The sequence below is a fragment of the Sabethes cyaneus genome, chromosome 2, assembly GCF_943734655.1.
Source record: "Sabethes cyaneus chromosome 2, idSabCyanKW18_F2, whole genome shotgun sequence".
Classification (NCBI taxonomy): domain Eukaryota; kingdom Metazoa; phylum Arthropoda; class Insecta; order Diptera; family Culicidae; genus Sabethes; species Sabethes cyaneus.
The window spans coordinates 153,996,271-154,021,745 of NC_071354.1; the positions used below are offsets into that span (position 1 = coordinate 153,996,271).

At 39.5% G+C, this 25,475-nt stretch overlaps 1 protein-coding gene across 7 annotated transcripts in view; it reads right to left on the bottom strand.

Moving 5' to 3' along the window:
- Positions 1 to 25,475, bottom strand: part of LOC128738316 (poly(rC)-binding protein 3) — a 286,215-nt gene that overhangs the window by 48,970 nt on the left and 211,770 nt on the right. For 4 of the 7 annotated variants that reach the window (XM_053833358.1, XM_053833355.1, XM_053833357.1 and 1 more), the window contains exons 7-9: positions 19,964 to 20,083; positions 8,996 to 9,098; positions 8,116 to 8,422 (exon numbers count right to left, since the gene is read on the bottom strand). In XM_053833358.1, the coding sequence (XP_053689333.1) occupies positions 8,116 to 8,422; positions 8,996 to 9,098; positions 19,964 to 20,083 (530 nt within the window). The remainder of the gene's footprint in view (positions 1 to 8,115; positions 8,423 to 8,995; positions 9,099 to 19,963; positions 20,084 to 25,475) is intronic. The other 3 variants (XM_053833361.1, XM_053833360.1, XM_053833359.1) reach the window with 2 other exon arrangements.

Here is a 25,475-nt window from a genome sequence, read left to right on the forward strand (position 1 = left end):
CGACTGTTTGTTCCCCGTCAGCGTCCGCCTAGCCAACAGCAGCGACGAGAGGCTGCTGGCCTGCCTGGCCTCGTGCAGTTTTCCTCTTTATTATAACTCATTTGGTTTCTATCGCACTCCGCAAACCCGGGGTAAAATTATTATTAATATAAATGGCAAATTAATCACTCGATCAACCCGCGAAAGAGCCGAATTGGTGCGGAAAAAACGGAACAAACAAAACAAGTTGTCCGGGATATTATTTTCGGTTGGCAATGAATTCGTTCAGCATTTCATGAATTTTAAATAGGCAATCGAATCGGAATTACTTTCCCATCCGCGGGATTGGCAGGGTTTTACCGAACCGGAATCAGTTGCTTTATGGAACCATCACAAATTTCATCACTCGTAGTAAATTTACTGCTGTTTAGAACAAACAAATAGGGCAAATAGTTGGTTGAAAGGTTTTAATTATTCTTAATCAATTGTCATTAAGAAAGACTTGACCAAAGTGAACTTATCGCCTCGTCCGACATTTAACCAGGCGACTTTTAATTGTCATTATCCTCTAACTTTGTCAACCAGATGCGGCGGTTCATTGTTTGCCCATAGTGTGTCGCTGGGCACGACTTCCCGTCGTCGGTGGGTCCAACAAGGAGAAAACGTAATTGAGAGTAATCAGTAAAGTCAAACCATTTGCAAACAATTCGACGACAGTGGCACAATCAAAACAAAACAAAACAAAAAAGGAACAGCAGCTTTTGTCGTGAAAAAGTTTTATTTTTCCGCACAACATCAGCGGAATTGTGGCTTGGGGTTACACTCTTTGTGACGGAGAATAGAGGTCGGTATAATGGTTCCCGTACGGTCTACTCTTCGTTTACGAGTAACGTGTTTTTGGCATGACTTTTTTTACGTGTCATATGCTGCAAAAACCCGTGTTATTTTGATAAAAAGAAAACAATAAATTGACTGCAAAAAGAGTTGACTGCATTACACGGGAAATTAATATGACTGGGAAGCAGCGTGCACTCTTTTTTGTTTTTTTTACATCTTCCGAGGACAGAACAACACTGCTAAATTGAACCTTTTTTTTTAATTTGCTTTCCAACATATGAAAATAAACCCAATTATTCTTCAAAAATATTCACAATAGAGTTTTTTGCATTTTAGCAACTTTCTGTTGATACTACGAGCAATTTATTATCCGCCATTTATTTTATGCAGTTTTTAATAAAAAATCTCGGCATAGTTGGCCATATCAAATACGATTTATCGATCCATTTTATACAATTTTTCGTACATATTAATATTGATAATATTGTTTCTTATTATGATAATATTTCAGTAATTTCATGAAGAAAATACTATCGAAGTTTGAAAGTGGACCGATTACATTAGAATTTTTTAAATTTTTTTAAAATTTTAGACCTGAATTTTTTATACTTAGCGCTTATTTCTTTCTGAATTCAGTCATTTCGTCCAGCCTTTCTTTTATTTATAATTGTTGAAAACGGGTAAAGAAAGGTAAAGAAATTGATACTTCTGATTGGTCTCTGTCTTCGTCAAAAATGTCCGCTGGTAAAATCCAAAGACCATGCGTCTCCGTTGCATTCCCGCGAGCCGCGACTTCATTTCTATAAAAAATGTATCTCAAAGCAAATAAATAAACAAAAACGGAGCAATTTTTTTTATTCGATAGCGCTTTTTTCTTTGGAATTACTGAATGCGAATAGATGTGCTGCACTACACCCCCCTTATTTGGAAATAGCTTAATTATCAAAAACGGCTTATCGAATTCATATGGTGTCTTCAGCAAATTTGTGTGGTTTTATAAGGCGAATCTGAAAAAAGTTATACACTGTAAAATATTGTACACTGGTCAAAATGTAAAACAAATTAATTCTTCAAACATCATAGCATAAATGTTTTCTATTTGTCCATGATAAGAGTTCGATGGACAACAAGCAGTGTTATCTTTGACTAATTGGGCCCGAATTTTACCATCCGGAAAATATAAATGTCTCTCAAGAAAACTGCTGATACATTTCACTTGCCAGTGTTATATATTGCACATATAAAAGCCATAGCCTGAAACCGAAATTAATAGTTTTCATGCTCGCATTTGCTTTTATTTAACTAAATAGAAACAACATTTCTAACACTGACGAACTGACATGACACATAGAAGAAAATCCTTTAAAAAACATCGTCCTGTACATTCCGCTGATACAGTAACACCCTCTGTTAGGTATGTTGCAGTGTACCTTATATTTGTAGGGTTTTGTACTGCGTGGTTTTCACATTTGTACGGTTTTATACGTAACACTCGAAGTGACGCTCAAAACATGCCGTTTTAACCAGTGTTGCGAAGCCCGCACTCTGTGGTCTAATTTTCTCACACACGCGTACTCATTCTAACGAATACGCCAGCATGAGCATCGCTTGAAAACTATAAACTATGATTTATAACGCACTTTTGAAAAATATTATATTTGATTACTTTACTGATTGTCTCGATTACCATTAATTTTTGGTAAACAAGCTCGTGGGATTACTAAAAATGAATGATTAACATTGATTATTTAAGATTATCGACTACCGTTGGTTACGTATTAAAGACGTAAATAATTACAAAAGCAATCTCTGTTTGTTACGTGCTTATACCCCTTACTGGAGACCCCTTGCGCACACGCGATTTATTTTTGATGTTGGTGGTTTTCGCATTGTGCTGTTCTAAAGTTTTTCAATCTGGAGAAGAAGTACTAACTCAACCACAAATTAGCAACTTCTATCAGCAGAACGTACATTTCTTTTCGCTTCTATAAACTTTCGTATGTTTAAATTAAACATCAGGTCAGTGCTTAAAAATCTCATATTCAATTTATGCAATACGCCTGAATTGATGCAATATACTGCTCGCTCTCAACATGCTGCTCATAGAGATGAAATAAATTCAGCATTGCCAACCTGAAAATAACGATTCGAGCGAATCATTTACGTTCATGTTCGTGTTGTTCTCTACATTCACTCATATGTACAAGATAAGAGGGAATGACATTAAATGTAAATCATTCATTAATTTTGAACTGCCGATAGCGACAAACGAAATTACAATAAACATAAACATTGTTCGGGAGTTTTAAAAAGCAAGCAGGTTTAAAACACCAATTCTTGTGATCTAAAAAATCAGTCAAGAGCAAGAAAATTGACTATCAGGCTAGTCTACTGCGTTAACTGACTCATAACGAATATACGTTATATACGGGGGAGGGTCTCGTAACTCACAAACTTTGTGGGTTTTCGTTTAATTGATCATAAATTCGAATAGAGCATACAAATAGCAACTATATAACATAAGATATTACATATTTACTCCAAAAATAAAAGCATGAGAGATTTTAGAATTTCGGAAATAGGGGTGCGTCAAGAATCAGGTAACACAGTAGTAATCATTCAGCACTGAAATTCATGAATGAAATATTTTGAAGGGTAGAAAACAGAGAAAGAGAAGCAGTCCCAGCAGCTTAGCAGTCATGTGCATGGGCTGACAGATAAAAGAATACTACCAGGGGTAAAACTATATGCGTTGAATGCGTTTTATATTCGCCTTCTTGGGGCTGTCAATTTTTTTTTGAGCACTGCAACAGGCATAAATATAAAAATATAAAAATTTAAAATGCAGTTAAATATGCAGATCTCGCAGATAAACTTTACATATAAAATGGACAACGCTTGCGTATAAAAATCGAACAAGGTGGACTCTGTTGTTTACTATAGAGATAAACTGATGCGCTGGGGTTTTAACCAGATTACTGACAACTGTACAACTGTAGTATCACGAATTTTTTACACCAATTTGAGCCCCTTCTTTTTCGTGGCCACAACAAACCCGACTCCGGACGACAGAGCTTTCGTGAGGTGCTTGCACTAGTTGATAGATTAAGTGGCACATGTACTAGCTTCAACTTTGATACAAAGCGTGTAGAGAGCGAACTGCGATTCTTACCACGAAAACATACCGTCTTGTCAGCGGCCTGGTTTTGATTACAGATAAGGCTATTATTTATTTATTTATTTATTTAATTCATTAACTATTGACGTAGGACATTCGTCTTTAAAATTGCCAAATACGGTTCTTTCATAGAGTTTAACATATTTATATATAGAGTAAGGAGGGGTAAAAGTGCGATGCGGGTAAAAGTGCGATTCAATGATTTATCGGTGCAGATTCCGAGTAAATTAACTACATTGGCATGGATGGATGACTACTTTGACAGCTTGAATCTAACGTAAACTTTGGGTGTTTACGAAGCATAGTTGCTGAGTTATGTGCAAATGTTATTTTAGGGCGGTTTTGATGCAATTTTTCGTTATACGGCAAATACGATATCAACAGGAGGATAATACTTGTTAAAAATTTGTAGCAGCGTTTTACATCACTCACATATCTGTTTTGAAAATACAGCGAAAAGAATATACAAAATATATTTCGCTTTTCCGTATTTTAATCTAACCCCGTCAAGCGCCTAGCGGGGTAAAAGTTCGATTCACGGACGGGGCAAAAGTGCGATTCATGGACGAGGCAAAAATGTATAGCTAATTATATACAACTTTAGGCACTATATTACAGATACTAGAATTGGAAGATCTGCAGAAAACTTTGTGCTCTACAGATGTTGGCCGAAGGAAAACAATGTTTTTCCGCTGATGAAACAAAAAACAAACGTTTGGAAAAGTTTCGATCTGACGGAGGCGTCAATACACCAGCACAAAATAGAAAAGGTGAAAATTGAGAATATTTCTTACCGAAACATACCGCAGATTGGAGATAATATGGTTTTGTTAGCTACTGTTGTGCTAATTTCATTGATTCGAGCTTTGCATTTTTGCCCCGCGGTATTCGCACTTTTGCACCGCTAGTGGGGTAAAAGTTCGCATCGGCACTTGATTAGCAGAAAGAAGAATTTATTTTGCAAAACACTATTACCGCAGATGAATTATAGTTGAATGTAAAGACATTGAGTTACTGCATCACTATAAAATATATTATGTTGTTATCCTTCTTTATATCTCACGAAAATTGATGACAATTTCAAACATCGCACTTATGCCCCGCCCTGCTCTATTATATATTAGATATATCAGAAAATAAAAATTTAAAAAGCCATCTTTTTAGAAATTCAGCTTTTTGTTTTATTTTGATTATTTTATTTCAATTAAAACATTTTTTACAGTGCATATATTTTTTTAGAAGTCATTATTATTTTTACTGAAGACATCATAAGTAGAACTTTGCTGAAGACATCATTTTAATCAAACAAAGCATGTTTTTGACATGTACTATTAATCGTACCATTTTTCAATACGCCCACTTGAAAAAACCAGTCGAGATCTTAATAAAATGACTGATATGTTATGACACGTTTTTACAGACAAAATTCTATGCAAACTTTTAGCTAAATCGGAAATTATAACCAAATTCAAACTAAACAGATAAATAGTATCGATTTCGATGCTAATTCCTTTGAAATAATTTAATCATAATCATGACATATAATAAGAAATATATAACTTTTCGGTCTGACAGCCTTAGGCAAGGTTTCACTGATGTTTTCCGATTTTCATGCAAATGCTGTTGAAAGAACCAAGATTAGCATTTAATGAAAACTATGTTTTTATTTATTTTATTATTTATTGAATTGAATTCATCCGACTTTACGTCTTAATGAAATTATATTGTTGGTAAATTATGGTTCCATTTTGCTGGAGACATTTCAGTAGAATTTTTTTGACGGCATATTGGCAGATGAAATAAAGCTAGAAATCTACTTAACGGACTGCCTCAAATAGTTATCCATTTTATTTGTACCCAAAAAGAAAGATTCTTGTACTATCTTACAAAGCGCTGGCTCATGCTCTCCACAGTCCGGAACAATGGTTTAGAGTTCTACCAGAATTTTTATACAAAATCATAGCAAATAGGGTATCAAATCACAGAGTTTCTCAACGCAAGCTCTTGGGTAGATGTTTGGATGTATTTTGAGCAAACCGGCCAATCTGGAATACTCGTTTTTGGTTCTGCCGAAACTCAAAATTGGCCATTTTAAATCTGCTTTGTAAATATGGCAAATGAGGTATTAAATCACCTAATTCTTTAACACGAATATTTGAGTGGATTTCTGAATATTCTTGAATATTCGTTATTGGTTCTGTCAGAGCTCAAAATTGGTCGTGTTCATGTAAAACCAGTAACGTATATTCAGAAATGTCTAGATTGGCTCAAAATACATCCACCAAATTTCGAGGATTTCGTGTTGAAAAATCTTGTGATTTGATATCCCATTTGCTATATTTTTCAAGAAAATTTAAAATGGGCAGTTTTGAGGTCTGGTGGTAATTCATTTTTATTGACCACAAATGAAATGGATAACTATAGCGCAAAGGTTATATTTGCTTCAGCCAAATTTCAGCTGCCGTTGCCCTAGTAGAGTTTTAGGGCAAATTGAAAGCAAAATTAATATCTTTATGCCATGGTTGTGATTACTCGGTGTGATTTCATTTTGATCGGGTTGGCGGTTATAATAACAAAACGGATTACGAAAATCTTACGCCTTCAAATAGAATACAGACTACAGACTACAGGCATAAACTGATTAATACTAGACAACCTTCGATATGAAAATCGATTAAGTATAATTTAAACGTTGTAGGTTTATTTATACATGATAAGTAGAACATCTCAATACTTCCTCTTTTAATATAAATGAGGCAAAATGAAAGAAAATTTTAATCCGGTAACAAAAAATGTTTTCTAGTGGATTTCAACAGCAGAATGTGTAATAAATTTAATATATTTTGGCTGTCATACTTTGCTCGGTTGTACCTACATGTCATCCTACGTAATAGATGCATTTCATTTTACGACGTAAAGTTAGCACTCGTCAGCCAAATATACAAATCAAAGTTAAACATAAAATTCAAATTTGCCAAACAGTTAAAAACCGATGCGTTTCCCCCGAGACGTCGTCACGTCGCGTCGGTACTGCCCCCTGCCAGTGTGATTTCCGTCCGTACAGCCCGCCGTAAGTAGGTTGTGAGGTAGTAAGTTGGTCGAGTCGTTATTTGCATGCTGTGAAAAAGAAGTGATATCGTCTGACAGTTTTTTTTGCGCTCTTCCGCCGCGCGCTGTATGAGGTCGCTCTCAAGGCAAACGGTCTGCAAACTTTGCCAAGGAATTCCAAACTCCGAAGTGTTGACTGCAGGAAAAGCGGACCGTTTCCGAGCGTGCTGTCGTCAATGTCAGTGGTTTTTTTCGCTGTTTTTGTTTCGTATATTTGCTGCGATCGGTCCCGGGAACGGGAACCAAGCAAATAGTATTAACAGATTGGGAACAGAAAACCTGCGAGCGAAAAGGGATTTATTTGGGCAGAAAGGCTTCGGAAAATAAATTCACCGTAACATTTTGGAATGGAAGATTTTTGCTTCAACGTTGGGATTTCCGATAATCCTTCATAACGGCGCGGATGAGTGATTATGTGTGTATGTGTATGTGGAGCCGGAACTTTTGGGTTTCGGTGGCATGGGGAGGGGATGATTTTTTTCCCTTTTTACTGATGGTGGCGAATGACGCGATATAGGCAGGCAGAGGCACACAGGGTGAATAGTGACGGAAAAAGATCGATGCATTATGCATGGGGAAAGAGATGCTGGTGATATAATTGTTCAGCGATGACGCAGTTGATTGAGTTTAGTAAGAGGCAACGGGACTAGCAATGCGGGACAGCTGGGAAATTGAGTGCAACGGATGAGTTGTTTGACGCGGGAATCCACAGGTTTACAGGTGAATGGGAAATACTGCTATTTGTTTTACAAACGAAAGGACATATACATTTCCGCGGAGAAAACCTTACAGCCAGCAAAAGACAGAGAAAGTGTCACAGTATATATGCTGTCACTACAAAAGGACAGTTGGTAGTAAGTCTAACACCATTATTAGTAGTAGTTCTAGTACTCAAACAACACCACAACTGAGTTCAAGGCCTCGCCTTGCTTAGTTCGCAGAACAATACACACTGGATGACGATCTTCGAAAATTTCCATAGAATTAATATCTTGTTCGTTTGCAGTACTTACCTCATGTTGATCAGATATTGCGCCAGAGCCACCGAGTCCGGGTTGCCGGTGATGGTAATGGTCCGGTCAGTGTTGCCACTGTCGCGCTCCTCGCAGTTGGAGATGCGAATCATCGCACCGGAAATCTGGCGTATTTCGGCAATCTTGGTGCCGCCCTTGCCGATGATGCAGCCGATCAGGTCATTTGGCACTGTCATCTCGTGGGATTGGGACTGAACCTGAGTCACGTTACGATTGTTGTTGGTCCGCAGCTGCGATCCGGCCAGTGCGGCAAGTGCTATGGGCGATGCGACAGATGGAGGAGAAACTATTTATAATGGTGGTGAGTGTTCATTAGTGCTATCGTGAGTGGTGGTTAATCGCTAACCGAGCGGTGAGTTTTCGAGCGCCGTCAAGCGGAAAAGTGCAATGGGACACCAGCGATGTGGTGTCACGAAAATGCGGTTGTTCGCTTAATGTACCTAATTTACATATTTCCGTTAGGCTTAGATTCATTACACGCTATGCTGTGTACATAAGCATGTGAATACAATTCGGTGCACTTTCGGTGCACCAAATCGTATTGCCGCAGCTTAGTATGTTGTTATGACCCCAAATTTTAGTTTTGATTAAATAAAAAAAAATTGGAAAAATTAGCAGCTTTGGTTGAGCACTTTTAATTAAAATCTAAAAACTGCTTGAACTTGTGTATTCTTGACTTGACTGAGAAAACAAAATTTATAATTAACCAGCAAAATTAATGTTAACAACAAAGTTTTCTCCGCCAGTTTTCAACCAAAACTACCGGTTGTTCTCGCTCGAAAAGCTCACTCGGCTCGGTACTAGCGCTACTGATTAGTTAAAAAAAAGATGAATGAATAATAAGGAAAAAGTTACACACCCAACTCACCTGTTGGGTTCAGTCCACCCGTGTTGGTCGGAATAGCACCGGCAAGTCCGAGCGCAGCCAGCCCTGCTAGCGGGTTTTTGGCAAGTCCGGCAACCTGCAAGACAGAGGGCGGAAAAGGAAACAAGCGAAACAAGGCGTAATTAGTTCAGCTTCAGGCTACAATCTATGGCGGATTGAGTGATAGCATTGTGAAACGCCACCATCGCATTCGTTGTTGTTTACGGCACAAAAACCAGCATTCCAGACGAATCTAACACCGGATGTAAACATAATTAGTACGAGCGAACAATTAGCTACTACAACCTATTTCGACAACGAGGAGGGGGGAAACGTAACTACATGATTTGGCGGGAGGTAAAAGTGGCTGGAGCTTCACTTTTTACAAATTGTTTTACATTTTATCAGGTTGGAAATATTCTAATTCCAAACTGCTAACAGGGTTATTCCGGCTATTTGCATAATAATATTCAAGTACTCATGATTAAATTCGCTGTTAATGTTTAACAGATGAGACGTGAAACGAGGTCACAGGATCAAAAGTATGCTAATTCCAGTATTAATTAGTATGCAAGCAACCGCGTCTCGCAAAGGGCAAATATAAAATTAATTCCATGAGATTTGGCGCACTGATTTTGGTTTAAAGAATGGCAATGTTTGAAATCACCCGTTTTATTTGCAATTTTTCACTTTAAAACCTATGACCATTGTCTTAACCAGCAATAAAACGAAGCTTATTTGCATTGCGCATGTGGAATGCCAATATTTGGAAAGTGTCACTGCTGTCTGTGGTCGCGAGCCGCCATCCGACAGGGAAAACAATGTAGCAATATATTCGTCATCCTTTAGGGGACCCGAGGATAATCAAATCCCAATAAAGCGCTCAGTTCAACCGCGAATTCCAACCGCTTTATTGGAATAGGCGCAGCACCGCGCGGTTCCGGTCAGCACATCAACAAACTCGCTGGGATCGTTGCTGGGCCGCCTGTCTGTGTGCACTCGCCGCCTCCGTTGGGATAAATCAAATGCCTTTCGATAGTCTGCTGAATATCGTCGTCCCACAGAAGGACATTCGGGGACATCAGCAGAGTGTAGTACAGATAGCCTTCTGTATGTTCACGCGTGCGGTTATGTACATCTATTTGCATGTAAATTGCATGAAAGTGGTGAAGTTTTCGGTTGCTGATGGCACTGTTTGAGGGTTAAAGCTCAGCGCATTTTCGCCTGTGGTGGGATTTGAATGATTTAGCACATTTGATTATTCTTTAAAGCAGTGCTTCATTATTTTTAATAGCCTAGTCTTTCAAAAAAGATTAAAAAAGGACTTTAACATCTCCATAAAATTAACAAAATGATTGTCAATGTTCTTTTCTGCATAACTGTATGGATTAAAAGAGCAACTACTGATCGTTTTTTTTTTGCAGACTCCGATTTTATGATTTTTATCCTTGTTATGATGCGACTCGATGACGCTGGCTCGCTCGCCGGTATACATCTTGCTCAATAGCGATGTTGAATAAAATATACGACAGACCACACCTTACCGCAGTCCCGTCCGCAATTTGAAGGGATTTGAGAGTTCCCCCAGAATGCTCACGCAGGACATGATTCGCTTCTGGCAATGTTGCGAGTCGAGCGAGAAGTCAACTATGCCTACTCACACGCGAAAGAGTGTAAGAAACATAGTATTCAACGCTTACGCCGCACACGCAGGCGTAAAAGAAACAGGCGCCGGTGCTATGTGCAGACATTTTGCTACCCATACACACACGCGCGTAGGCACATCGTCACATGGTTTTCATGCATTGCTTATTCCCGAGGCAAAAAACTCGTGGGGAATCAACTGCCCGTGCCCGAACAAATTTTGCATTGCTTTTTCTTCTTCTTCTTCATCTTCGCCCTCGATTTTACTCACGGGCGGGAGTATGAGCTATCGTGAGTAATTGGTATCAGCAGATCGGGCTGCAACGACGAACGACGAGCGACAACTGTAGCTGTTAGCTAAACAAATACTCGTTGCAGTGCATGAAGAAATAAAAGCGGGAGTTTTAAAGGGATGCTTATGCCGGCGTGTTCGTTAGAATGAGTACGCGTGTGAGAAAATTAGACCACATGAGTGTGGGCTTCACAATACTAGCTTCAGGGTAGTTTTGGTTAGCCACATCAGTTTATCTGGAAAACTGTTCGCGTGTATTATCTAATGTATGTAGCTCGTACAGCTGCCCGGAAATCCACAAAAAAAAATAATGTGTGGTCACGTTGTAGTCTCGTTTCTGGAGCATTTGTCGAAAATTTGATCCGTAGTAGCACGGGCGGCCATAAGAACTACCTGGCATTATACTATGAAATTTCTTACTATTGGGACAGTGTTGCGAAGCCCACACTCGTGAGGTCTAATTATTTCACACACGCGTACTCTCTCTAACGAACTGCCGGCTCAGCATCCCTTTCGGACTCTTTCTTTGGTTTATTCATGCACTACGACGAGTTTTTGCGAGTGTGCATTTGTATTTTACAGCTTGGGTTGTCGCTCTCGTTCGTCATTGCAGCACGCGCTGCTGATACCGATTCCTCGCGAGGGCTCACACTCCAGCCCGTGAATAGAATTGAGAGTAAAGATGAAGAATAAAAGAAAAAGTAATGCAAAATCTGTATGCCACTGCGCCACTAACCCTCACGAGTAGCTGATTGCTTACGAGTTATTTGACTCACGAGTAAGTTATGCAGGAAGACGATATGGGGCTGTGCTTTCGCGAGTGTATAGGTAGCAGAATGTCTGCATACAGCAACGACGGTTGTTTGTATTACGCTTGCGTGAACGGTATAAGCTTTGAATGCTATGCTATATTTGAATGTAGGCATCGCTGGCTTCTCGCTCGATTTGCAACATCGATTGTGGATATACAACGTAATAAGATTTGAGAGAGCACCTTGTAGATGACGTTGTTAATCTGCGGTAAGCACAGAAATCGCGCCGATTTCCCTTTTTGCAGATGGGATCGTGGCCAACTCATTCACGCGCACGTTGATACTTGGCAAATTTCTCCTTCGTGGCTTTTCAGATCATAAAGCCTCATCCAGTGAGCGTCAGCTGATGGGTTGTCCAATTGGCAAGTGTTTAGCCAATCAGAACAGTTTTTACACCCCTATCACCGATTCATACGTTGCTTCCTCACAAACCTGGGCCTCCATATCCCTGATGACGGTCTTGGTCTTTCGTCGGTTCCAATATTTTTTTCCAATGATTTGGAATGATTTCAAAGTACAGAGTGCATGTGGACCAAACAAACTTCGAAACATTGTTCTTCAGTTATTGTTGGTTCCCTCACGCTAGGTGAGACTGTACCGAGTCTTGTTGAAACGTTCGTCTGCCCACGGCTTCAAAGCAGCTTTTTGAACACTTTCCCGAAAAGGTATCGTATTTACTTTGACATAGATTGAGAAATTTAGTCAGAAAACATGAAGTTGGGAACTTTTTTCTACCGGTTGAGAGCCGGAGTGGCTCTTGCCGCCGTACCAAGAATTCCTTCCACTAAACTCGGTTCTGGACTACTCGGCGAAAATCCGCAAATCGGCTTCAACCTGATCGAGCCATCTAGCACACAGAGCCCCACTATTACTGGTGCCAGTGCAGTGAGGTGCTTGAATAGAACGGATTTTACTGCACAGTCGTCTGGCATCTTTGCGACATGACCGGCCCACCGTAGTCTCCTAATTTTTGCCTGGTGTACGATGGGAATCTCTCCAAGTAGTGCCTGCAACTCGTGGTTCATACGTCTACACAGCTCTCCGTTTTTTTTTGAACTCCGCCAAAAACAGTCCGCAACACCTTTTGTTCAAATACGGTTAGGGCACATATAAATTCCGTAAGCAAAGTTACAGCCTCAAGTCCGTAGAGAATTATCGGTCTGACGTTTTGTACATCGTCAGCTTTGTGCTGCGGCGTATGCTCCATGATCGAAGCGTCTTGCGGAGGGAAAAGTAGGCGGGGATTCCAGCTTGAATGCGTCGTTGAATCTCCTTACTTGTATTATTGTCGGCGAAGACCAGAGATCCCAAATATACGAACTTATCTACCACTTCCAGTTTATCGTCGTCACCAGTCACTATTCGTGGGAGGCAAACGTTCTTTTCTCAGGAGCCTCTTGCTACCATATATTTAGTTTTCGGCGTTTTGATTTGTAATCCCAATCCTTCTAGCCTTGTTCATAGCCTTGTTAGTTCGGAAATTAACTGCATTTGACCAGGCGAAGCAACTCCTTTGCGCCCGCAGGTCTACTTGTTGCTGCTTCAGTGATCATACGCCTTTTGGAACTTGTAAGGCTTGACTTTGAACTTATTTTTTAATAGGCCATCGAATATTCTTAGTTGTTTTTGCCCTTAGATTCGTACTTCACCGTGGATTTCGCCCCGTTTCGCAATCCTGTTAGTTGATGTTGCAGTCATTTGCAGGTGACTCGTAGAGAATACTCAGAACTGTCATTTAGCAAAGGAAAAAGTAAGCTGCTCCCAGTGTGTGACAGCTGAAACAACGGTCTTAAGTTAGTCTGAAGACACTTCGAGTGACGGGTACTATAGAAATACTGAACAAAGACATCAACGCGTTGTCAAAATGTAATGGTAATTTTACTTTTCAAAAAGCTTTTTAGCAAATCTGATTATTTATTAGAAAAAAAAAATTACAAAAAAATGAAAATTGAGGCTGTTGGATTCAAGTTTAACGTATTCTTTACAGTTTACTTATCATTTATCACATTTCATTCGATTTTTATTTATTACAAAAATGCATTTACTTCTGCCGTAGGAAAGTAAAAATAACATGACCAGTGCAATCGATAAGAAATAAAAAAACAATGCTACCAATACCATTATGTAAAATCAGCTGGAGTATCTCTTTGATGTCTGTGCCCGGGAGCTAAGGATCGATGGATTCGCCCTTATGTAGGTGAGGGAGTAAATAATTGATTAAAAATCATGAAGGTGATATCAATCAGTTGAGAAATTTTCTGACAGCCGTACGGTAAGAATTATAAGAGAGGTAGGTAAGAATTATAAGAGAAGTGGGTCTCATATGATAAAGCTTTAAACACAAGAGGGAACCAAGCAATATTCAGCAAATTTGGGCTCCTAACAAAAAATTGAAAAAAGGTTTATCATTTTCGAATCGATATTTCGTTGCCCTGGAAAGAAACTCCAGAATACCAGGTAAAAGGTCAATCTCTGATGTCAACAGAAAATGAAATAAATTTTTTTGCGAACTGGATATTGAAATATGTTCACTGATTATCGAAAAAGTATTTTTTCTGACCCTATTCAAGAACGTCTGATGTCCCCCAGGGTTTCTACTAAAAACCTTTTCGTTTTGTTTCATTTCGATTCGTTTTTTATATTATAGTCACTTTAACCAGTTTTGGGACCTTCGTGATTTCTGCAGGGTTGGGATTTGAACCCGGGTCCTCGGCGTGGGAGGCGTGAATGCTAACCATTACGCCGGGACTGACCCCTCGATTTGTTTTATTTCGTATGTAAGGGATATTACCTTCATACCTGAGCATTATAAAAATACTTCTATATGCTGACAGCACGTATCTTATACAGGATAAAAATGACATTTTACACGGGCAGTGTTTGCGAGATTCAAAAATTGGCCAGTTTCTCGAAAGATTCTAAAACACTGAGTAACCATTGACATTCCACAAATATTTTAATTAGTTCCAGTTAAACCAGTATAGTTGATCTATTGTAATATCGCCCGGGTGTTTGCTGTATGACCTGCACTGCACTGCATTTCTTTTTGCTATAATAGCTATTGAGTGAGAGATATGCCTATTAAATTTTATGCGTGCTTGTGTGTATTAGGGTTTATCCTTCCTTCAAAGCTTGATCTACTTTACCCACTTATTCTTCGCTGTCAGCACTATCCCATATTATGGCCGTCCTTGGCGAGGACTTCTTCGTTCCTCTGACCAGTACACTTAACTATAGGAGGGACTTTTCCACTGTCAAGAGGCTTCAGTAGGTAAATATATACAATTCAGCATGAAGAAAGGGTAAATGAGGGGCCTGAGAATAAACCCATGCTAAAGTCACTTGACATCGAATGGCTTGATTCTATTAAGATTCGAACCCACGACCACTCGCTTGTCAAAGCAGACTCGGTAACCTTGCGGCTACGGAGCCCCCCACCGTATTCTTATGATTTCTTTCGAATTGATGTATATCGGAGAAACTTCTAACTTTTACTTTCCATTTTGTTACGTTTCGGCTTACTTTTTTCTTACAAAACTTTTCAGTCTGCATGAAGCTATTCTGATTCCCTGGAGAGAATTTTTGAATAAAAATGCCTTTTTGCGAGTAATTTTGGGTGGAAATTAGGGTATTTTTATATTAAAAGTTCTACGCTCTCTAAACAAGCAAAGATAGGGGTATACTATGCTCAGCAATATTGTGTATTTTTATTTTTTGTTCAACTTTGAAACAGGAAGTCATACAACGGCTACAAAAACCGCTAAAATAGAAAAACTGATTTTAACGCTTTTTCATATATGAGAAATAGGATTTTTCTATCATTGCTGAAGAGATAGAAGGTTACTGTCTTCAGCAAAATTTCTGCAATAAAACTTTGCAGAACACTAACTTTGTGTTATATTGAAACTGAAGAAAAATAAACGAAGATTTCCCGCTCAAAACTCTAAACGTATCAAAAAGGGTTCTGGACATCACACTGGTGCCCGGTTGATTAGATTGCGTTGACTCGTTCAGCTTTCGGTTGATCAATTGAGGGTTAAAATTTAATTTTTAGTAGTAGTCTTGGATATTTATTTATTTTTATTTATAATACATATATCATTGTATCACAAATAACCTCCTACTGGTTCTCAAAGCTTAGGCACAATGTGATAAACAACTCCTGTAGATCAGTTTGATGTGGCAAAGAATGATTTACAATTTTTTTTTTTAATTTGATAATTCCTGGTATTTTTAAACACACCGACTGTTCCATAGACAAACACTACGATGGGAGAAAGCTTTTTTGCCGACATCAGTAGTGCACCTGATTAACAAAAGATTATTTGTTCTAGGCGATAGAGAAAACGAATAAAAATCAGACAGGTAAGCTGACCCATCAAATAGTATTTTGTATGTTTGAGAGAACATTCGAAGTCCAAATAGTTCTCGAATGTGCACCCAACAAGTGATTTCTGGAACCTTGAAATATGGTCGAATCGGGGAGCATTGTGAACGTAATGAGTAACAGAATTGAATGCTAATTTGAGTCTTTCAAAGTTCTCGTTTGAGACGTTTGCGTGCAGGACATTTCCATAGTCAAATAATGGATTTATGAGGGCCCGAGCTAATTGAAACCGAATCCCACTTCATGTAACTGTCCATGAGTATGACCAAGTTTTTGACAACCATTGAATAGTCGATAATTTTGTCTCCAACCACTATATTATCAACCTCATCGAGAACCATTCTCTTTGTTTTAAAAACGATCGCTTGGGTTTTGGCCGCATTTAATCGAATGCCATTGCAGAAGCTGCATTCCATAATTTTGCTGATGTCCATATTGAGTTTATGCACTACTTCACGCGTTTCATTAGTTTTCCCGGAAAGATATAATTGAAAGTCATCAGCATACAGGTAAAATTTACAATGCAGAAGTTGCTCAGGCAGATCGTTTCTAAACATAGTAAATAAAAGCGGTCCCACAATTGACTCCTGCGGGACTCCGCTTGTTCCTACGTTTAATAAGTTCGATTTCATGCCATTAAACTCAACATATTGTGATCTTCCCGAAACATATTGTGATCTTTTTGGGATAATCGACAAATAGTGGTCACAAATTTTGTAATTTCTTAGAAATTTTTAAATTACAGATTTCAAAACTATAACAGTAAATATACCAGCGTATAGACCTTGCTTCGTAAATATGAAAAAAATATTCGTGTTTTCGACGAAATTGCAAGACCTATTAGCCGCTGATTTTCCCATTCTCAAGCAGCTATTTTTCGTTACGGTGGCAACATGCAGACAATTGTAATTGCATTAGATTGGCCACACTTTTCACCGAATGTATTAAATTCAATTAATTCAAAATTAATTCAATTTATTGAATTTGAATAAACGAACTGCAACGTTCCCAATGTTAAAGGTAAACCAACGGAACGTATTGTTTTTGAAGGCAAACCACCTTGGCTCGGCTGCAAACACACACCGGGTTCACGGATCCAATTCCATTGGAGAAAATTAGCTCCGCAAAACAAATAAATAAACACAGTATTCGCGGTTGTAATAACAGAGCACATTGACTGCAAAATCGAGCGCTTGAGGCTGCGTACGTACGTTTTTGCGGGAGAATGATTTGACATCTATCCTACGAATATGCGCCCGGGAGGTAGAAAGTTCTCAATTCGACAGGCTATTGACATAAATGCAATTTCCATATTCGCTTTTTGGTGCGGTGAAGGAAAGTACGTGGGGAGGGGGGGGGGAGGCGGTATGATATTAAACCACAAAAAGGGAGAAAACAATAATCGCGAGCCGGAAATACAAACGGTTTTGTTTTCCCGGTACCGCGGCGATGTTGCTGTTGCTTTCAGCAGACAGCGCCTGACATCTATTCCGTGTTACTGAACTGGTACACAGCGAGCAGGTTGATTTCGCGTGGGTTGGTTGTGGGTTGGGGGTTGCCTTCTGTTACGAATGGGAATGGTGTCGTAGGAATATTGAATAAAACTCGATTAAATTTCGATGAAAAACTTGCTTCCATTGTCGAAAGCTCCGCTCATAACCAACGCACAAACCCAATCCGTCAGTGCTGCTGCTGCAGGAATTAGACAATATGTATGTGTATAGCGTATGTGTATAGCGTATGTGTTTCCAATTTCCATAATTGCTAATACATTTAACAAATAGCTGCAAACAATGTTATCGTAATTGGAAACTACCTTCGCCGGGGTAAATTGACAAAGTGTCGCAAAAGCGGTTGGAGATTTGACACGCCGTATCGAGTGAAATAATGGTTTAATAAGCATATGTTAGAGATGTGGTGGAGATATTGTATACAATACTCAGAGCTGAGATACTGTTATTCTGATTATTGTTCATTTTCTATTTTGAACCAAAACTGGTATATATTACAAGATAAAATCTAAGAATCACACCGTCAACTACCAATTAATGCCTGTTTTGAGTACTATTTGCATAACAAACAGTAAACGATAATAAACATCAGCGGCCCGTAATGACTTCCTTGGGGCATATACATGATATATACCGCGATTTTGTTGAAGTATAGGAAAAAATAGTACTATTAAATATTACATATTAACTGTGTTTTAGTGTACCACCCATAATAGTATTACTGATTTCCAAACATTAATCACTCTGATATTAGAAATTTGTATATCATTTCACCGTTTACCGTCTTAAAATTTATATTACAATTATTCACTTTCCACGGTCGAATACAGTTAATGGCATTTTTTGGTTGCTCCAATGTATTTTCATACCTGTGTTAAACGTGTGTCTGAAATTATTCAATTTTCTAGATCACATTTCAACGATCTCTGAAATAACCTTCGCAATCAATGGTGTACCTACTATACTAAAAACTACAACGCACAACTGTAGAGGTTAGGGAGAAGGGTACACGCACACACATAAACAACAACAGTTTCAAATGAAAGCTCAAACGACGCAACAGCAAGCGGTAGATGCTTGGAAAAAAGGGATATTAAAAGCACGCGACGCCGTCTGCATTTACTACAAGGGACACTATGTACACAGGAGCGGATACTGACAGCCGCATGGGGCCACAAGAATAAGAGTTTTGGGAAGTTCCCTAGAAAGGGTTTTTAGTTACGGGGTCGGAGGGTGTCTGCTACGGAACGAACGAACTATGGTTCCTAGAGGTCAACAGATGCTCGATTGTGAAGGACGGAAGGATGATCTATAGCTACCAGACGAGAATGGGGTTGAATAGGGGGTTTTGTGTATTCTGTACAGATAAGAAACGAGGACAATATGTACACAGTTTACAGCCCTAAACAGCCCTGTGGAACACAGAGAACGAACGGAAGAGGAGGGTTTGCATTCCATTCAGAAACCAGAACAACAGTTACACTAATAGATAACGTTCGAACAGAGGAGTGTTGGGCGGTGGTCGGTCGGGCCGGGGCTTTCTGTTATCATCGGGGACGGACGTTGAGGAGGTCGGATTTGACCGGATTGGGCGTCCTTGGATTTTGGATTTCTTTTTTTTTTCTTTGGTAAATCGGCACCAATCAAAACACGATTAGACTCACATCAGGTATCGGTTGTAGATGATGTGGAGGAATCGCTCCTTGTAGATGTGTTCCTTTTAGTAATGGATCGGCTAAACCCGAGATGCCTGCCGCATGCAAGCCACCGGCTATGGCTAGTGGAAATACTGTGCAGGTCTACACACGAGATTCAAGATGTTTCAAGAGTACAGTAGAATGAGACAGATTTGTTTGATGGTGGCGGAAAGACAAATGTTTGGAGAGAAAAAATGGTATTAGATTCGCAAAATCGAGCCGTTACGGTAGTGAAGGGTTGAGTTTGTGAAAAAGAGAAAGAGAGAGAAAATCGGAAATAGCATTACTTAATCATTTAAAACACAAAGCAGTGACTGAAATGGGGGGAAATGGGTAGGAAGGAGCCAAAGGCTGATCAGAAGAACAAAAGATATGAGATTAAGGGAAACGTAAGCGTTGGAACCGTTCAATTAGGGGTGCTCTAACACTGTCGAAAGTAATTAATTACAGGGAAAGGGCTGTAGTATCTTCACTCTCATTGTAAGCGCATATGATACGGAGGGCAGAGTGGAAAAGATAGATGGCACAGAGAGATAGAAAGATAGATAGAGATAGAGAGATAGAGACTGGCGTGAGGAAAATCTAAGAAACAAAAGCTGCTCTAGTGTGGTTGACTTACCTCCTGTGCTGGAACGGCGTAATTGCCCTGGATGGTGTACGCCTGACCGTTCGCTACTATAACGGGTCCGTTCATCTGTGGCTTTGGCCGGTACGGGATGGTGGCCCCTTTCGGTGGCGACTGAAATGGGAGTATGAAAAACGTGGCGTGAAACCGGCAATTGATCATGTGTGAGTGTAATGAAATAAAATTTCGTTTAATTTATTATTAATTGCATTTGGAAACGGAAGCAGAGGCGAGTACTTTACTGAGGTTTCGGCACTCGTGGCGTTGCCGAGCAAAATTACCGATCCTGGCTGGTATACACGTGAATGGGACCGGGACGACGACGTCACAGTGTGCAACGGATGCAGTAATTTAATTACGGGAATAAACGGACTGTGGCTTGGCTGGATACTGGAATCACTGATTTACCATTACACTTTGATGTAATATGTATTGACTGTCCCCCGCAGAAAATAATATGATATTCAGTGGTCCTTTGATGTTTGTTATCAGAAGTCGATACGCAAAGGAAAGTTTTTGTTGCCGTCGATAGGATAGCCTGCTGCGAAGGAAGCATATTGGTTTTCCTCTGAACAAACTCTTTACCATTCCATAGGCGATTTAAGCTTTCCAGTAATTGTAATTGATTCACTTCATCCCAATGAAGAGCTTAATGGATTCAGATGGGTTTTTACTAAGAAGATTTAAAGTTGAAAGAATCGATGTATTAAATTTGGCTTGCAAAACAAAAATAATTTACTTTTGTGGATGCTGTGCTAAATTTTATAAACCCATCTGGTCTCCCCAGGTTAATAGATATCTTTTTGTTAGACGTGGTAACCCAAATTCAAAACAATGTAGTAAGCAATTCCCCACAAGGGGGCGATCTTGGACCATTTCTTTTTTCAACGTTCTTCAGTTATGTTTGAGCAATTTTACCTAGAGGTTGCAGACAGCTGTTTGCGGATGATTTAAAGCTCTTCCTCTTGATCATGCTTCCATCGAAGAATGCTATGTTGAGCAATGACTTCCCAATAACATTTTTGTCTGGTGAGCGCGCGTAAATGTTCAGTCATTCCTTAAACTATGTAAGAAGCCAATTGTATAAAACTACAAAATCTATTATGAGTCGCTAAATAGAGTTCCCATCATCAAAGATCTCCGGGTTCAACTTGATAAGGGACTCTCCTTCTGTGACCATTATTATTCCTGCATTATTGCAAAGATCGATCAAAATTCGGGACTTGTCTTTTGAGCCACCAACGAGTTCTGGCATTGATATTGTAGCGCGTCCTGTACTACTCTTTATGTGCGGTCCGCCGTAGAATACGCAGCAGTAGTGTGGATACAAGAATTATATAAGAATTTGGTGGTCAACATTGAAAACTATTCAATTTTCATTTTTTTGAACATATTCAAAAAAACAAAAGTTTATATCACCCTGATAGATGGATGTAAGATCACCTTGATGGTTTGAAAAGATGCGCCGTATTTTATTGATAAACTTCTTCAAAGACACCATCGTTGAAAAATTACGATTTTTTCACGCAATAGCAAATGAACGTGTTTTTGTAGATCTAGGAGAGAATCGGGCAAAACGAACCGATTGTAAATTCATCACGGTTCTAAATCGATAACAATCAACTCTCCTGATGTCTTTCGAGTAAATTGGTACTATTCGAGTTTATTCCCCTGTCTTTGAATTAGTTTTAATCGCTCTAATTAAGAGTGAATTGGGCAAAATGGACTATACCTGCATTTCGCACAGCATGGAATGGATGGGTTTTGATTCTTCTGTTATTTTGACAACATTTGGAAGCTATCTGAGTTCGTTTCACGGGCGGCAAATAAGTTTTTATGCTATTTAATTAGCTTTTAACATGATTTTTGGGGAAAATAGGGCAAAATGGACCACTTTCCGAAGTCTGCGCAGGATGAAACCATCACCAATCGAATTCCTGAATTTTTTACATAAGAATAAGTATCTTGTAAAATTCCAAACCAGTGGCTTCTAATTCTTGGGATTACAAGTTTATTTTTGCCCAAACTTATGAAACCTTTTTCAACGTTTGAAAGATATTGGTCTGCGGATCAACTTTGCTGAAAACAGTAATTTTCCTTATTGCTCGAATCCCGAGATAAAGTTAACGGTTCACAGGCGTTGTACAAAATACACCAGCGCGAGTAATGGAGGGTTAAGGCGATATACGGGAGTTTAGAAACAGACGGACTCCTTCTTACTGGTGGAATGAAATGGCGAATTTGGGCAGCTTCTATTCTAAAGCGTTATCAATTGATTTGCAGCAACCATGGCGAAAACATGGCAACTACGCTTGATGCTTTATTTGTACTGCCAGCGAGTGTACTTCCCGGAGCGAAGAAATTGGACAACGTGAGACACTTCGTGTCCTCCGCATATAGCCGATCCAGCATTTATATTACCCCTTCTAGAGAAAGCATCGACTTCAGAAGCTGAAGAGGAAGACCGAGAGCAAAATGACCTCATCATTCTGCACCACGACTAGGAGCCGGGAGCAACCGACCAAACGTTGAAAATGTACCTGGCCAAAATGGATATTTTCATTTGCCTAAGTAGCAGGCAATGCAGCTGAAGGTGCTGGTCTTTGTGGTTGACGATCAGTGAGAAGGGAATGTCCAAGCCGCTGGTCGTTTAACCGGGACTTGCGGTGAACGGGAAGATAGACAGTACGAAGTGTCTGCAGGAAGTTGCCATCCTTATCAAGAAGTTTCAGAAGGAAGAAGATGTGATCTTTTGGCCTTTATGCCCTTGTGGAGGAGATGGAGCGGTTGATGATGAACGATGTACCGAAGACCGCTAACCCTCCCACCGTCACCTAGCTGCGACCGGAATGCATCAAATGTCCACTAAAGAGCTCGTGTTGAAAAATCCTGTGATTTGATTCCCCATTTGCCATATTTTCGAAGAGAATTCAATGTTCCGGAGTGTGGGACGTAAGCCAGCGCTCTACAGGATAGTGTAAGAGTCATTTTTAATGACTATACATAAAATGGATAACTTTTGCGCAGTCAATTAAGCAGATTTCTAGTTTAGTTTCAACCAGGGCTGTTAATATTCATCAGGATAACGTTCAAACTTCTGGATTATCAGTTTACCTTGCATTGAAAATCTGCTCGCTTTGATCAAACGTACATAATAACTAAATGCAGCAAGCATTCGTGGTAACAGATCCGCCAGATATAAAACCAAGTTGATCTGGAGAGATATAGCATTTGACGCCGGAGAAAATATTGCGAGACAATTATCTCGAATAATTTCGATGCTGCCAAAAGACTAGTAATTTCATGATAATTACGAACATTTATTATGTCACCTTTCTTGAATACTGGGAACATAAGCGATTGCTTCCAGAGTTTTGGAAATTTACGCTGTTTGAAAGAGCTATTAAATAACAGGCTGAGTGGATAAGCAAGCGATGTAGCGCATCGACGATAAACAACAGCAGGGCCAATCCATCAGGGCCAGGAAGAAAAAAATTCTTCATTTTTTAATTGCAGCCAGTCACTATAGATCAGTATTGCGTACCAATTTTATCTTGACAAGTAGTCGAGTAACACATCGAAGTCGATTTTCCGGAAGTTGAGTCTATGGTCAGCACTGGTGTCCACACTCTTGACAGTTGCATCAGCAGAAGTAGATATTGATAGAGGAGGGTGATGGGGATCAACTCGAAGCAGAGGCGGAGCACATTCGTTGATATCGACTGAGTCAGAATTAGTGAAGACCAGGTCAAGAGTTCTGTTGAGATGATTCTGCAGTGAATTTTGTTGGTGAAGATTAAAAAAATCCATTCTATCAATAAGCGTGCTACCACACGGTGAAACATGCTAGTATTGCAACAAGTGACACAGTTGTCGTTAATGGACCAATGCAAGTGTGGTTGATTGTAGTCACCACATACTAATATGGTTTCATTTGGTGATGCATTATCGCATATTTCGCGGATGGATGAAATGTGTTGTTCGAAAGCTGCAACCTCACGACTTTTGTCCGGCGGTGAATAAACAGCACATAACGAAAATTTCCTTCCGCGAATTGTGGTTGTAACACATACCTGCTCAATTGTAAAGCCGTTGCGCGTCTTGATGGCCGTGCAGACGTATTTAGCAACGACTGCAATTAGAACTCCTTTAAAACTAGTTATGGCTGTTGCGGGATTAACGGTCGTAGCGGAAAACATTGAAAGCAGAACTAAACAGTTGCACAGAGTTGATGCAGTCATCCAAGTCGGATTCAGTTAAAATGATGTGGTCCCTGCACATTTACCTTTGTTTTTGCTGATAAACTTGCTAGGAAACTCGTGATCTGGTAAGGATTTTTCAGCATTCACCAGAAAACCATGTTTTTCGTTACGAAGCAAAATTTGAACTCTAAGAGCTATAAGAAAGGGTACCTATAAAAACGCATTCTGTCATATATTAAAGCACATAAGGTCCGTATGAAATTTTGAGCAGATTTAGCTAGTTGCCACTAGAGCCGAGAGACACTTCAGTGATACCTTGACTACGGGGTAGATTTAGTGGCAAAAGACGTCAACCAACCTAATTGGCACACCTAGATCGAAAAATATTAGGTAATTGTTAAGCGGAAGCAAGACAAGAGTGGCCAGGGATACTTGGGATGCTGCAGCGAATAAGAGTTGGTGGAATAAAATGGCCGCTCAGATTAACTCTTCAACGTGCAAATTCAATTTGCTAAAAAATTCTAGTCGACATTTCAGAAAATGAGACTATTTTACAAGCAGTTTACTAATGGAGAATAAACTGTAATGGAAATAAGTAATTACTTGGCTGGCTATACTCGAGAACACTACTCTTCAAGCACTAGTGGAATAATATCTGACATTAATATATTAATAAGATAAAGAAATGCAGCACTACATACCGCTTCCCAACGTCAGTGCAGAACAACTTTTTAACCAAACACGCAACTCGAAACTGCTATTTTTCCTCATATCATCGTCATCCCTGCAATCACTTTTTCCGCAATACAAATGTGTACCAGCAACATGCATAGTGCAAAAGTTCATCAGAGCTAGCTCTGCGAATATGTGGTAGCTTCTTGGTCCGAGAGTTTGCCACCATACCGGTCTGGTAGGTAGGTACATCCTGAAGGCAGCAGCAGCAGCAGTACGGTTGAAAAACAAACATCAATTTGGCGGTCGGTCGACAAACTTATGGCAACAAACTTTGTGCTTTACTGCTGTACTCAGCTGCAGCTGCATAACACAACAACAGCAAGCTGCTGCGACGATACTTTTCTCATCGGGAGATTTACAAATTGAGCTACAGCTTACTAAACTGAAACAGTAAAACATGTTTCGAGCCAGGACTCCGAACACTTCGGAGAATAAATTGAATATGATTGGACAGATTAGAAATGCAATTTTTATTAGACAATAGAAGAAAAGCTAGCTTTGTGTTGTGCTGTAGTGGAATAGCATTGTTTTATTTATGTTCGACCAATTCGATTTATGACATTGAAAAC